This window comes from Sinohyriopsis cumingii, unplaced genomic scaffold, assembly GCF_028554795.1.
Source record: "Sinohyriopsis cumingii isolate HCF-2022 unplaced genomic scaffold, ASM2855479v2 utg000940l, whole genome shotgun sequence".
NCBI lineage: Eukaryota > Metazoa > Mollusca > Bivalvia > Unionida > Unionidae > Sinohyriopsis > Sinohyriopsis cumingii.
The window spans coordinates 1,604,030-1,619,698 of NW_028315945.1; the positions used below are offsets into that span (position 1 = coordinate 1,604,030).

The 15,669-nt window shown below is 34.0% G+C and overlaps 1 protein-coding gene across 3 annotated transcripts in view; it reads right to left on the reverse strand.

Moving 5' to 3' along the window:
- Positions 1–11,498, reverse strand: part of LOC149772986 (DNA-directed RNA polymerase III subunit RPC4-like) — a 37,036-nt gene extending 25,538 nt beyond the window's left edge. Inside the window, exons 1-3 of one of the 3 annotated variants that reach the window (XM_089947015.1) lie at positions 11,386–11,498; positions 6,770–6,889; positions 5,732–5,833 (exon numbers count right to left, since the gene is read on the reverse strand). In XM_089947015.1, coding sequence (XP_089803141.1) covers positions 5,732–5,833; positions 6,770–6,855 — 188 coding nt within the window. In that variant the 5' untranslated portion in view covers positions 6,856–6,889; positions 11,386–11,498. Of the gene's footprint in view, positions 1–5,731; positions 5,834–6,769; positions 6,890–11,138; positions 11,294–11,376 lie in introns of those variants that run through there. The other 2 variants (XM_089947013.1, XM_089947016.1) reach the window with 2 other exon arrangements.
- Positions 11,499–15,669: the final 4,171 nt, after the last annotated feature.

Sequence of the window (15,669 nt, forward strand, 5' to 3'; positions counted from 1 at the left end):
ATTCCTTTTTTCAAAACCTAACAACAATTATTTCATTAGATATTCGTCTACGTCAAATTTTTATTGTTCAATTAGTAAAATACTGACGCCATGATTTCATTGCAAGTAATAGAGAAACTTCTTATCTTCCATGATGACATCTTTAAGCATCAATTCAGGAATTCTTTGAAACTCATATTCCCCACAATGGTCTGTATCTGTGAAACAAAGCTTTTTATTTTACTCAAGTATTCATTTCGCTTGGTTGCCTTGCTATCACAGCTATGATTGAGTAGATTAGTTTAAGGTAGTTTAGCCAGATTACGTACACAATAACATTTATAACAGTGTTTGACTGATCAACTAAAAGTTAACCTGACATACAACCAGGGCTGCTGGTTCTTAAGCATGTAGGATATGCAAGATTTTTAACTATTTTTTTTATTCCACCTCCTTTATTTGATTCAAAAGACGTAATTAATGTGATAATACAAAGGAAGCCAGCTTGTAATTCGGTGCACCAATACAACAAATGCCTCCGTTAGATATCCAAACATGGTTGGCACTTAATTAGGTTCTCAAAGAAACACTCGTAGACATATCTGTCACTGTAGATTGACACATTTTAGGTTTAATTACAAGAAGACACATTGTATTTATGACAATTACACTTAAAAGGAACTAAAAGATAGAATCAGAAAAAAAATTTCACTTGACAATTTTTTTTTAAAATTGGTATTTATTAAAGTACTGACTCCACTAGGTGTAAGTGACATTTTCATCTATCAAAATTTCCTTGAATATCATTAATTATGGTGTACTAAGAATGTTGTCTGGAAAGAAAATGTAACAAATTATACGAAGTTGATATTTCATAATGTTGATTAATATTTTCAGGTCCTATCTACTGTTTTTGATGATAAAATGAGAGATATATCTCAGTGTCCGTTACCAATTTTGATCATGATTTTCTTAAAGTTCAACAAATAGGGATCAATTTTGGGATATTTTCTGGTCTTAAAAATGGGATCCATGCCTGACCCCATTATAAGCGGTTCGTGAGTTATCAGGGCACGAGTTATTGAGGGAGTGGTGTATACTATACTATTAGTCTATATAAAATACTCAAGCAAAACTGAGGTATTTTTAAATGACTGTGCACGTTTAGTCTAGAATATATTGAACTAGAGAAAACAATAAAATGAAAGAGACAATGCATGGTGATTTTTATGATCGAGTCTCTCGATACTTGAACCAAACCATACGATTACCAATCTGGTATACTACCTGCAGTTAAGTAGAAATCTGACTCCGACATGACACTAATTGTCTTCTAACATATCTGAAGTGGATGAACATTTTTTTCAAACTCTGATAAATAAAGACATTCTTTATCTTCAAATTTGTCTTTCACCATGTTAGGAAAGTCACATTTCTAGGAGAATATTAGCACATACTAAAAAAAAAGATGCCAACGGGTATCCAGGTACCCACCTGTTGATAATACCCAGGGTAATAAAATGAACAACCGGGTACCCATTAAAAAAAAGTTTTCCAAGTTCAGACCACGACACAGAATAAGAATTACAGTTCAAGGCTCACGTTGTGTGCGCATTTATTATCATCGTAGGGGTTCGTATGGTTGCTTACAATGTACTTGTCATACATGTACTACATAATAACCGCTCTGGTGACCTTGTGGTTAGACACTTCTCTCCTTTTTCGTGCAAATCAACACTGATATTTCAAGTTAGACCATCCTAACTTTGTGCCTGTCCATGGTTCGTGCACCATTTTTATCGCGACTTAAACACGCTTGTTTTGAAATCCAGAAAACATTAACTGGGTCAATACCTTGATCAACAGCAACTGTAAGTACTGATTCAGAAATATTCGACGAAATGAAATTCATCAAATATGTACAATTCAAATAAAGAAAGCACAATAGAAATGTCTGGTTTAACAAATGCCATTTTTGCTTCAAGCTTGTGGCCCTGAAGCGAGTGTTAGCTGTTCATGTCTGTGTTAGCTGTTCATGTCAGGGCTGCTGTTCACGCTTGTTTACTGGAACTTTTTTTACTAGTGGGAAACCCAAGACATTTTTTATCACAGCAAAGGCAACACAAAAACTTGGTTACTGTAATATGCACTTCTTATACCATGTTAGGAAAAAAATAATCAAAATAGACAACTATACAGAATGAAATTTTTCACTGAAATATTTAAATATATGGGAAAACAATCTTTGTTATTCAATAAAATTGAAAAACATATTTTAACAAAATTCACCAAGCACGTAAATGTAATTCTTGTACGAATTTTATAAAAAACAGATGGGTTTCTTGAATGTGAAACCACTTGTCATAGATTCATTCTATTTTGATACTACATACATAGTAGACCAATCTAAACTGAAAAGTAAATGGTGCCAGATATCATTAAAAAAATCAGCAACAAAAAAACTGGATGTAACGATGTGATTAATAAGTGTTATATGACTGAAAAATGTTAGAGGACAGGGATTTTGTTAAACCTAAAAACACGTTCACCCGACCAATGTTAAGGGACGAACAATGGTAGGTTGAGGATAATACAACAACCATCATTTGTGGACTTGACTATTCATAAAAGTTATTGGAGATATGTAGACTATTTAAAGTGTATATAATGGTAATGCATAAATAATTTATCAATTTCTTTTGCATCTATACTCTTGTACTAACCACTAATCCACATAGATTTAACCGATTTGTGACAAAAAATGTAACCACAGATCCAGGTAAATAGCAAAAATAAATGTAAGGTTTCTTGTAATTATGGCATGTCATATACAGATTAATAATAATCACGCTTATACCTCTCTTGCCGGTCAGTATCTGTGAATCTACAAGAAAGAATTTCAGGTTAGCATTGAATATAATTTTCTTTGATTGGGTACCTGGGTAACTGATCATTAGGACTGACGGGTACCCGGTAGAAATTCCTAACATTTTGATCTCTCTAACAAAAAAGTCAATTATGGACAGCAGATTAACATGGTCAAGAGGGAAAATATTAACCTGGACAGCACACTAACACAATTCTGAGTAAAAGATTTTCTGGAACAAAAGAAAAAAAACGTTTTAACATTTTCCCTCTTAATCATATTAGGACACTATCATTCTCCCTCTTAATCATATTAGGACATTATCATTTTCCTTCTTAATCATATTACGACATTATCATTTTCCCTCTTAATCATATTAGGACATTATCATTTTCCCTCTTAATCATATTAGGACATTATCATTTTCCTTCTTAACTATATTAGGACATTATCATTTTCCCTCTAAATCATATTAGGACATTATCATTTTCCCTCTAAATCGTATTAGGACATTATCATTTTGCCTCTTAACCATATCAGGACATTATCATTTTCCCCTCTTAACCATATCAGGACATTATCATTTTGCCTCTTAACCATATCAGGACATTATCATTTTGCCTCTTAACCATATCAGGACATTATCATTTTGCCTCTTAACCATATCAGGACATTATCATTTTGCCTCTTAACCATATCAGGACATTATCATTTTGCCTCTTAACCATATCAGGACATTATCATTTTGCCTCTTAACCATATCAGGACATTATCATTTTGCCTCTTAACCATATCAGGACATTATCATTTTCCCCTCTTAACCATATCAGGACATTATCATTTTGCCTCTTAACCATATCAGGACATTATCATTCTGCCTCTTAACCATATCAGGACATTATCATTTTGCCTCTTAACCATATCAGGACATTATCATTTTGCCTCTTAACCATATCAGGACATTATCATTTTGCCTCTTAACCATATCAGGACATTATCATTTTGCCTCTTAACCATATCAGGACATTATCATTTTGCCTCTTAACCATATCAGGACATTATCATTTTGCCTCTAAATCGTATTAGGACATTATCATTTTGCCTCTTAACCATATCAGGACATTATCATTTTGCCTCTTAACCATATCAGGACATTATCATTTTGCCTCTTAACCATATCAGGACATTATCATTTTGCCTCTTAACCATATCAGGACATTATCATTTTCCCTCTAAATCATATTAGGATATTATCATTTTCCTTCTTAACTATATTAGAAACCTACTAATCTGATGATCATACATACAATAATACAATGGAATAAAAAGAGAAATATTATCATCCAATGGCCACACAATAATGGTGTGGTATATAAAGAGAAAACAGACTTATTCAATAACCAGACTCCAATTAATAAGATGTGGTGAGAAAATGTCGTCAATGATCATCCTGATGAGGCTGTACAACCGTAATGCATCTCAATGATCACCCTGATGAGGCTGTACAACCGTAATGCATCTCAAAGTCAAAATGAAGTCATTTACATTTCTACACATACGAGCTGCAAACAAATCTGCTCCAAGGACAGGAACTAAGTCTTCAGCTGACAAATATTCCAAATTCATGAAAATGAAGTCTAGATGAAATATACAAGTAGTGAAAAAGACTAAATTTCAGAATGTTATGGCAAATAAACTCTAAATTTTAATACTTAAATTTTAAAAAAGCTCAGATTAGCTAAACAGATCTGAAAATTGCCAACTATTTCAAATACAACTTCTAAAAGAAGAAAAATCAAAAATAAATATTAAATAAATTATAGAAATAACTGAAATCTACAATTAAAGTCGAAACCTATGGCTAGCATTTAAGGAAGTGAGCATCTAAATCCTGGTTATTACACACTGCTGTGCACACTCAAGGAATTTGGGTTTCATACACTCTGAAGTTGCGTTGCTTGTGAACTGGCATGCTGAAATCCGGTTAGGAAATGCCTTGACCTTAATACCGTATAGTAGGAATTTGGCTGGAAAACTGATGGAAGTTTGAAGACTACTTGAAAATGTTAGTGACTGGATAACTTGGAAAACTTTTGGAAATTCCTAAATTGTCTTGACACCAGACATTTGTGTAAACAATATAATTATTTCAAACAAAATGACCATATCTAGTGAAACTGGCATGAGGGAAAATACTTTATTGAAAATTTACCAAAAACTGGTTGCTGAACTGCAGCTTGGTAGCTCATTTTGCACTCCATACTGGACTCAAACTGTCCAACACATGCCCAGTGAACAGTAAACAGCGAAGGCGGTGACCTATGAAAGCTACTTGCAATGAAGCCCATTATTCTGTATAAGATGCAGTGACATGGTCACAAATCTATAAAATGTCTCCTTATCATGATAATCTTGCAATTGCATCCTTCAAAATGGTCAGCAGGTCATACATACATGTATACAAAATTGTGTATGATCAGCTTATAGGATATCCCAGATAATAAGTACATGTATAAAAAATTGTGTATAATCAGCTTATAGGATATCCAAGATAATAAGTACATGTATAAAAAATTGTGTATAATCAGCTTATAGGATATCCCAGATAATAAGTACATGTATAAAAAATTGTGTATAATCAGCTCAAAGGATATCCAAGATAATAAGTACATGTATACAAAATTGTGTATAATCAGCTCAAAGGATATCCAAGACAAAAAAGAAGCTAAGATATCTAAGATAAAAAGTGAGGATATTCAAAAAGGAGACTGCATATCCAGGGAAAAAAAAGGGTATCTGAAAGACTGCAGTATCTGGATATTTCACTTCTCAATAACAAGGGATATTAAACAGAGATACACATGAATATCACAACATTATATATACCTTTCTTTTGATTTTTCTCTCCTTGCTGGGATGTTTGGGGTGAACACTTTCTTAGGGATACCGCCTAATGTCAGATCTCTTGGACCCCTCAGAGACGGCAGTCTATTTAGGAAGGAAAGCATCTATATAGAAAATACAAGAATTTTCATGCCATCAATTGTCACTACTACTCTAAAACCCTTCTAAATTGCATTCAAGTTTTGCACTGTATTTTCTCAAACTATTTCAAGTATTTATTCTAAACTAGACGATTCCCATATCCATGTCTCTGGCAGAAAATAGGACTTTAAATAATTACAGCATAAATGTTTGTACAAAAGTTAAATTTCATCTACTAGCAAATTTTTTATTCATTTGTTCTTTCCCATAAAAGTTCTCATAAACACTTAAACATTTGATGGGTAGCAAATGTTGCCAAAAATCTTAGACAAAACCTTGGAGAGAAAAAAATCTAAAGGAAAAGGTTTAATAAATTGCAAGCCACATTTTTGTGTCCGTTTTCATGTAAAAAGATTTGTTCCAGATGGAAATATTTATAAAGTATAAGAATTTGGCACCTTCTTAACAGATCTGTTGACGTTCTGATTGGGTTGTAACCCTTGCAACTGGTTTGTATATAATTTCTTAGGAGTCTCACACTCTTTAAAAGATTTCTGGCAAAGCCACTGGTCTTTAGGATACAGATGTCAATGTTTGTAGTCTTGAAAATGAAATAAACAAAAAAATCCAAGAATAACCACTGGGTATTGCACCAAAAGCATTCAAAATTCAAGCTGATTTTAAATTCTCAAACAGGCTTGACATAAATCATGAGAACAGATTTGCCAAGTCACAAGATATTCACCCGAACTGAAATTTAAAATCCAATCTGCTTTGAAACTTGTTGCCACTAATAATTTGTTAAAAGGTAATTTGGATTAAACTGTCCTACAATAAATCTATATTGAAGGTCGGCTTAAAAAGAAATTGGAAACCAGGCTTCCTCCAAAAGCTTTCATCGAGTAGACCCCTTAAGTTGCCTTGTGCTAGTTAGAATACCTGGCCCCTTTCACTGTGGGGACACCCTTTCTGCCAATCAGACCACGGGGAAGCTGGGAGCTGACTCTGTCTTCTCCTGATGCCATGGCTCATCCAGTTATCAAGATGCTTTCATTCAATCTGAAATAAAATTATCAAGTATGTGTATGCTGTATAAGTACCATCATAAGAAAGACCACAAATAGTTACATCCTTATGTATTCACTAGGTTAACGTCTAAGAATTCTTCCATGTATGAGGGTAAACTGCACTTCTAATATCAACCAATGGTCACCTAATCTGTAACAGTACTCATGTAACACAAAAAGGAAGACAATGACTTTATCTTAAAGAGTAAAATTGCCTGGCAATTTTAAAATTGCCAGGCAAATCCAGCATAAGTGCTGTGTTACACTCGCGGTAAGGCTGTGTTTACTCTAAACTGGTCTGGTAATGGTCTGAACTGCTGCCATCAGACCTAATAATCCTCAAAAACCTATATATCAAGCATTACACTCTAATAATAATCCCCCAAGAATTATTATCCAACATTACACTCCGATAATAATCTCCCATAACTTATTACCCAACATTACACTCTCTAATAATAATCCCCCAACAACCTATATATCAAGTATTACACTCCAATAATAATCCCACATGACTTATTATCCAACATTACACTCCAATAATAATCCCACATGACTTATTATCAAACATTACACTCCAATAATAATCCCACATGACTTATCCAATATTACACTCCAATAATAATCCCCCATGGCAGTGATTGGTAAAGGCAAGTGCTTCCGACCACTCTGCCACCCTGGGTCCCAACCCTCCATGCAACATTTCTGACGATCATATATCGTATGGGCAGAAATGGTCCTTAAAGTTTACATTCCAACTTGAATTTTGTTTGTGTAGGCTTTAAAAAACTTAAATTGATGTCTAGAAATTTTAACTACTATCTAAATATTTAATAATATGGAAAATATCATGTATGGAAAATTAAGAAGTCTCAACAATTAGAATAATAATACTAATTTATGTAAAATTGAGTGGTAGTTTGGTCAGGGTGTGGGGTGCAATTATGTGACTAAACAAGAACATTTGCCACCAAAATGTTAAAGAACTGTACAGAGACTGGCACATTCCATGACTGCACTGTTTAACAGTCCTCAGTGTTGGCACTGTTAGATAACAGAAGATTATTGACCAAAGGGTCTCAGTGACCTCGTTCTTTGGTCAAGGTATGTGGCCTTGAACTAAAATTAAATGTGCAGGGACCATTATTTTCTTATGAAACTAACCATGACTCTGGCTTCTGATCATTAAACCATAGAATCAAAAGGTTTCTTTATTACCCTAAGTGACAGCTATCCAAAAAGCATGGGCAAGTCTTAATGATGAACAAAACTTTTTCTGTTATACATATTGCAATAGTATTTACTGATGTTGTCATGTAGGCACATTTACTCATCTGAAAATAAATATCAACAAAAATTTAGTAATAATATAGTTAAACCAGGTCTATTCAATCCCGATTATTGAATGTTCCGCATCTTAAATGTCAAGAAATTTCCAGATGAATATTTTTGAAGACTATCAACTTTTACAATGGTGGCCAGGTATTAAACTGGGTGAAGAAAAGAGCACATTGGGTCCAGCTGTCACAATATTGGGTATTACAATTTCTTTTCAACATGTGCAACTTTCATTGTGACATTAAAGTGTGTGACATTCATTCCTGTTTGTACTGGATTAAACCTTTAGGTTGACCTTGTCCAAAAATGTCCATGAACTCTAACATATAGTTTTGCCAGAGGCGTTTTTCAAGGCATGTAATTAATGATCTTCCAAAGGAATATGGATGTATAGTAAAAGTCACACAGGTTATATTTACTCATTTTAAATTAAATATTGATTGTTCTTGTAAAATGTAACACTATTTTCTTTAACCAAAGTCTATTCAATCCTAATTATTAAATGCTCTGAACCGTACCTGTTATCAAGAAACTCCCAGACAAAAATGATCAATTGTTATGGTCTTTTATAACGGTGGCCTTGTACTAAACTTGGGTCAAGAAATGAACATGTCGAGTGGAAACATCACAATACAGGGTAGCACTAATTGGTTTATCAATATGCATAGCTTTCATTGTGACATCACAGCATACGACATTCAATCCAGTTTGTACTGGATCACATCTAAAAAATGACCTTCCAAAGGAATATGAAGAATCCAAATGAAATGAATACTTGCCACTTAAAGGTATGTTGAATCAAATAAAAAATAAAAAATAACAACCATTACTGAAATAGTTGGTGTTGAATGCCTACATGACCTGTGTGACTTTTACAATAAGAGATTTTAAAAAAGTGAATAATTGCAATTTAAGGACATGGTGTCAAATTAAAATGACATCGGTTACTGAAATATTCAGTACTGAATCTATACATAACCTTTGATTTTTACTTTACCCAATAAGTTTGGGTACAAAACTAGAAGAAAATTTGCTTGATACAAGTAATAACATATATTTCATCTCATCCTCTCATGGGTGAAATACATATAGTAAAAGTCCTACAGGTCATCTATGTGCATTTAAGTATCTTAAATACAAATTGCTTTAAAATTTAAAAATAATTTTGTCTAACCAAAGCCTATTCAATCCTGATTATTGAATGCTCTAGACCTTAACTGTCATCAAGAAATTTCCAGATAAAAATTATTTATCGCTACGGTCTTTTACAGTGAGATACTGATCTGGGTCAAGAGCATGTGGGTCTAATTGTCACAATACTGGGAAGTACCGTAGCTTTCATTATGACATCACAGAGCACAACACTCAATCTGGATTGTACTGCATCACACCTTTATGTTGATCTTGTCCAAATGTTCACATACTTTAACACTGATTTTGCCGTATGTACTTCTTGGGGCAAGTCCTACAGTGTAAGCCTTCAACCCTGACATTTGTGTGTTGGGCATCAAGGTCTTACTGCCCAAATAACGACGCTGTGTACTGTGTTCCAATATTGATAAATCAAATATTCAGGAATATCTCACACACTTACTAACCCATATCCGCGCTTTTCTACAAATTAAAGTTATCACGTTTTAGTCAGACTTTACTTATTTTAATGTCTTTTTCCTAAAAATTAAAATTCCCACAAAAGCAAATGGACATGTTTTCGAATTCCCTTGGCCTACATTTCAGTTGGCTGTAATGCGATGGAAGCAGGCAATACAGAAATCAGGTCAAATAGATAATTAGAATTTTGAATGAAACACTTTCATCAATATTAATATAATTTTATTCATTTCATTAAAGAAATATACTTTAGCTTAACCTGATTTCAGCATTCTCAGCTTCCGCTGCATTCCAGCCAACTGAAATGTAGGCCAACAAAACTTGAAAACCGGTCCATTTTCTTGTGTGAGAATTTGAATTTATTACAAAAATGACATCAGCTTAAGTCTGACTAAAACATTATGACTTTAATTTGTACAAAAGCGGTGTTATGTGAAATCCTAAAGAGTAAGCCCTTGACCCCGATATTTATGTTTTGGGCATTGAGGTCTTACTGCCTGAATATTGACACTGTGTAACATTTTGATGTCGACTAACATCATAATGAGAGTCAAATTTTCAGGAATATCTTGCACACTTGGCAGCCCATAATGACATATTGCAACAGATTAAAGTCATAATGTTTTTGTCAGACTTTAATTACCTTGGGCAATAAGATCTTGATGCCCAAAACATAAATATCAGGGTCGAGGGCTTACATTATAGTCTGCTAAGTGTGAGATATTCCTGAAAATCTGACTTTACTTGTGATGTCAATCGACATCAACACACACTACACAGGCAGCGCCATTATTTAGGCAGTAAGACCTCAATGCCCAAAACATAAATATCAGGGTCAAGGGCATACATTGTAGGACTACGTTAAGGGATGCCAAGTGTGAGCTATTCCTAAAAATTTGACTTTACAATGTCAGTCGACATCAAAACACACTAAAAAGGCAGCGCCGTTATTTAGACAGCAAGACATCGAAGCCCAAAACATAAATATCAGAGTCGATGGACTTACATTGTAGGACTACTCTCGTTGCATAAATTAAGACCTTCTAAAGGAATACGGATGTATGAGGATCCATACAAAGTGAATAACTGCTGTTTCAAGGTATGGATAATCAAATTTTTAAAGATGACACCCATTACAGAAATAATCGGTACTGAACGCATACCTGACCTGTGCGACTTTTACTGTATTCACGAGCGACGAAGCCACGAGTGAAAAAACGAGTTTGGTACCAACTCGATGAAATGTATCTCGTTATTCGATCGTTTCAAGAAAATATCCTCTCTATAATTACCTTACTGTAAATCTACGTCCTACCAGCCTTTACAATTCATTACAATGTGTAGTTCCTGTTTTCCTCAATTGAAATTATACTGTAACGTTACAATGCTTGGTGTCGGCTAATGACTATTGGTATCATTAAACAATTTAACAAACTGAAACCTATTTTCGAGGTAGCCCACACGTTGTATTGTCGATTACAGTATGACTTTCTTTCAATTATTTACAATAAACATATTCCTGCAATGTACCAGACATACTTCTTTGGAGTTACAGCATTCCATGTATGGTCTGCTACAATATTTGCAGCTTTATTAATTGTACGCAGTAAGGGTCGTCACTACCATACCAATAAGATAAAAGCATGAGAATCAGTCTAGATATCGGCGAGCACAGAATATGTATGGCTTTGGGTGACTATGATTTGTTGATAATGAACATAAAAATTGAGTGAAAATAATTTTTTGATAGTTTATCCAAGTTTTAACTGAAAAAGATATAGACGATCTGTTATTGATGGAATTTCAGCCCTATTACAAAAAAGAATTTAGAAAACGTACTACATGTACTGATATTAGCACCTGACTCTTTAGTGCGGAATTGAAAACACGTGTTTTAAATACGCGTAGCTTCAAAAAATGCCGAGGCTCATGTTTTCTCAACACAGAAGATGTTACCAGTGAAATGTTTATACTGATAAATATAGGTTTTGATCATGAGCATTCAGAAATTTAAAGTTATTCAGGTTTTTTTAAAATAAAATTATATCACGGTGTTTGCATAGTAATACCGTGGGAGCTGAATTAGTACCGCGAGTCCTAATGTAATCGTGCGTCAAGATATCCTTTTTGTTATCATTATGTTGGGATTGTCAAACGAGACTGAAATCGTGAATTTTCCCCCCGTTTATCTTTAAATAAAACAACATTGAAATTTCAACCAGATTTGCTTTTCTTTCATAAACAAGTCGACCTTTAAATAAACAGACATAAATGGCTACACAACAAAGTAGAAACGTAATGATATTGAATTTTCATGGGCTGAAGCAATTTAAAAAGCCAATCGTTAATATATAATTTCATATTTCTTAAAGCATTTCAAGAAGTAAATCCTTTGATCGTTAATTCGCCATCTGCTGCAAATGTATGTATAAAGTTTGATCAAAATTATCCAATATTTACTGTAATTACGGATGTTACATTTGACCTTTGAACCCTTCTAGGGTATTCCAGGGAAGAGGACAAAATTTAACGTCCTTCTCACAGATGTTACTATATGGGCGGCCTATGTACCAAGTTTGGCAACTTCCCACTCATTGGTTTAGTAGGAGATGGAGTTACTGATGGATTGACAGAAGGGTATCCTGTAAATAAAAAGTGATTAATCTAGTTCAAAATGAATAAACTGTACATCAAAAAGATTAATGCATTTTGTCACCAAGTTCCTATACCTATCAAGTAAATCACAAAAAGTACGGTTTGGTGGAAGATTTAATAAGAAACAGGAGAGAAATGTATCAAAGTTGTTCAATTTTAAATTGAAGTCACAGTGACTTAGCTTTAATTAAAGTGCAATATTCATAAATTAGCACATCTCCCATGACTTACAACTGTCAAATATAAATCTAATGAATAATGAACTATAAAACAATATTTCATAGACGTGAGTTAGCGAACATCTCAGTTCATAGTGGCATACTTTTGCTGTGATACTTAAACATAAAGCCTTGTTTCTCAGCAAATATGACCTTCAGGGTAATGAAACTTGATATGTGTATTCTTCATGCTACCCCATATTCATTGGATAATAGGCCCTTCATTACAACATTGGATATTAGAGTCAATATGACCTATCCCTAACATTGGATATTAGAGTCAATATGACCTATTTTTCATGTACAACAATGGGATGGGCAATTACTTTTGCAGTTGGCTGAGTTTCACAAATACCTTTGTGCTATTGGAACTTGGCTTGTAGAATTATCATGAGAAGTGTTGGACTACAATTAGGTAATGGTGACCTAAATTTTACCCTTTAGTGAATGGCTTTTAATTTCTGTGTTTAGCTGTTTTCAGACACTGTTACCAGCTGAGTTATGTAAATCTTTGCATCATTCACACTTTAGACAAAATTTTTGCATTGCAGTTGAAATTATCAGTCAATTTTCCTATTTCATAAAGTGACATTATATGCATGAGAATGTCTCTTCTAACCAACTTTTGTAAATCTTTAGACTTGAAATACATTGAAGAAAGTTGATGTTTCATAAAAGATGTCACAATGACCTATTTTTATTCATGAGCGAGACAGTATCACTCAGAAAGGCATTACCTTCATTTCGGTTTTCAGTAAAGATGACAGACTTTGGGAAAAACCACATTCGACACTAAATCTTCATACAGTAACTGGCAAACAGTAGAGTACAAAGTCAATTTTTCAACCTGCCAGCTTGTCAGGAAATGATTTGAAACTAGTGGTAGTCCATCAGACTCAGACTAGAAACTTTCATTATTTCAGTGGTTATAAGGCCCTTCATTATAACATGGTTCCTGTTATTAGGCCCTACATTATAACTTGGTTCCTGTAATAAAGCCCTTCATTATAACATGTTTCCTGTAATAAAGCCCTTCATTACAACATGGTTCCTGTTATAAAGCCCATCATTATAACATGGTTCCTGTTATTAGACCCTACATTATAACTTGGTTCCTGTAATAAAGCCCTTCATTATAACATGTTTCCTGTAATAAAGCTCTTCATTACAACATGGTTCCCGTTATAAACCCCTTCATTACAACATGGTTCCTGTTATAAAGCCCTTTATTATAACATGGTTCCTGTAATAAAGCCCTTTATTATAACATGGTTCCTGTTATAAAGCCCTTCATTATAACATGGTTCCTGTTATAAAGCCCTTTGTTATAACATGGTTCCTGTTATTAGGCTCTTCATTATAACTTGGTTCCTGTTATTAGGCCCTTCATTATAATGGTTCCTGGCTCTTCATTACAACATGGTTCCTGTTATAAAGCCTGTCATTATAACATGGTTCCTGTTATTAGGCCCTTCATTACAACATGGTTCCTGTTATAAACCCCTTCATTATAACATGGTTCCTGTAATAAAGCCCTTCATTATAACATGGTTCTTGTTATAAAGGGGGGCCCCGAGTGGCCGAGTGGTCTAAAGCGCTCTTCGTTATGGATCACTGCCATCTCACCTCTGTCTGCGGCGGTTCGAGTCTAAGATTCAGCCAATGTGGGCATGTGAGAAAGCTTGCCAGTAGCTTCTCGTGGGTCGGTGGTTCTTTCCGGGGTTTTCCGGGTTCTTCCTCCACCATTAATACTGGCCGCCATGTATAGCCTATCGTGCTGAAAAATGGCGTTAAACCCCACAACAACAACATTGTTATAAAGCCTTTCATTACAACATGGTTCCTGTTATAAAGCCCATCATTATAACATGGTTCCTGTTATTAGGCTCTTCATTACTACATGGTTAATGTTATAAAGCCTTTCATTACAACATGGTTCCTGTTATAAAGCCCTTTATTATAACATGGTTCCTGTAATAAAGCCCTTCATTATAACATGGTTCCTGTTATAAAGCCTTTCATTACAACATGGTTCCTGTTATAAAGCCCATCATTATAACATGGTTCCTGTTATTAGGCCCTTCATTACAACATGGTTCATGTTATAAAACCTTTCATTACAACATGGTTCCTGTTATAAAGCCCTTTATTATAACATGGTTCCTGTAATAAAGCCCTTCATTATAACATGGTTCCTGTTATAAAGCCTTTCATTACAACATGGTTCCTGTTATAAAGCCCATCATTATAACATGGTTCCTGTTATTAGGCCCTTCATTACAACATGGTTCATGTTATAAAACCTTTCATTACAACATGGTTCCTGTTATAAAGCCCTTTATTATAACATGGTTCCTGTAATAAAGCCCTTCATTATAACATGTTTTCTGTTATAAGGTAAGTTCGGTCATGTAGTGGTAGTTCAATAATATGTATCATGTAAGTTATTATTAGATGAACTCACTATATTGCAATATATTCAGGCTCCATGGATAGTGTTATAATGAGGGAGTATTTTATCATGTACTTCATTACAAGGTAATCTCATTAAAAGGCATTATCCTGTGTTGCTCTCATGGACATCATCATAATGAGGGAGTATTTTATTGTGTACTTCATTATAAGGTAATCTCATTTTAAGGCATTATCCTGTGTTGCTCTCAAGGACATCATTATAATGAGGGAGTATTTTATCGTGTACTTTATTATAAGGTAATCTCATTTTAAGGCATTATCCTGTGTGCTCTCGTGGATAGTGTTATAATGAGGGATTATTTTATCATGTACTTCATTATAAGGTAATCTCATTATAAGGCATTATCCTCTGTTGCTCTCATGGACATCATTATAATGAGGGAATACTGTATAATGTACTTCATTATAAACCAAATCTCACTATAAGGTGGTATTTTCTATGGCTCCCATATTTAACACTGTGTACTAGTTGTAA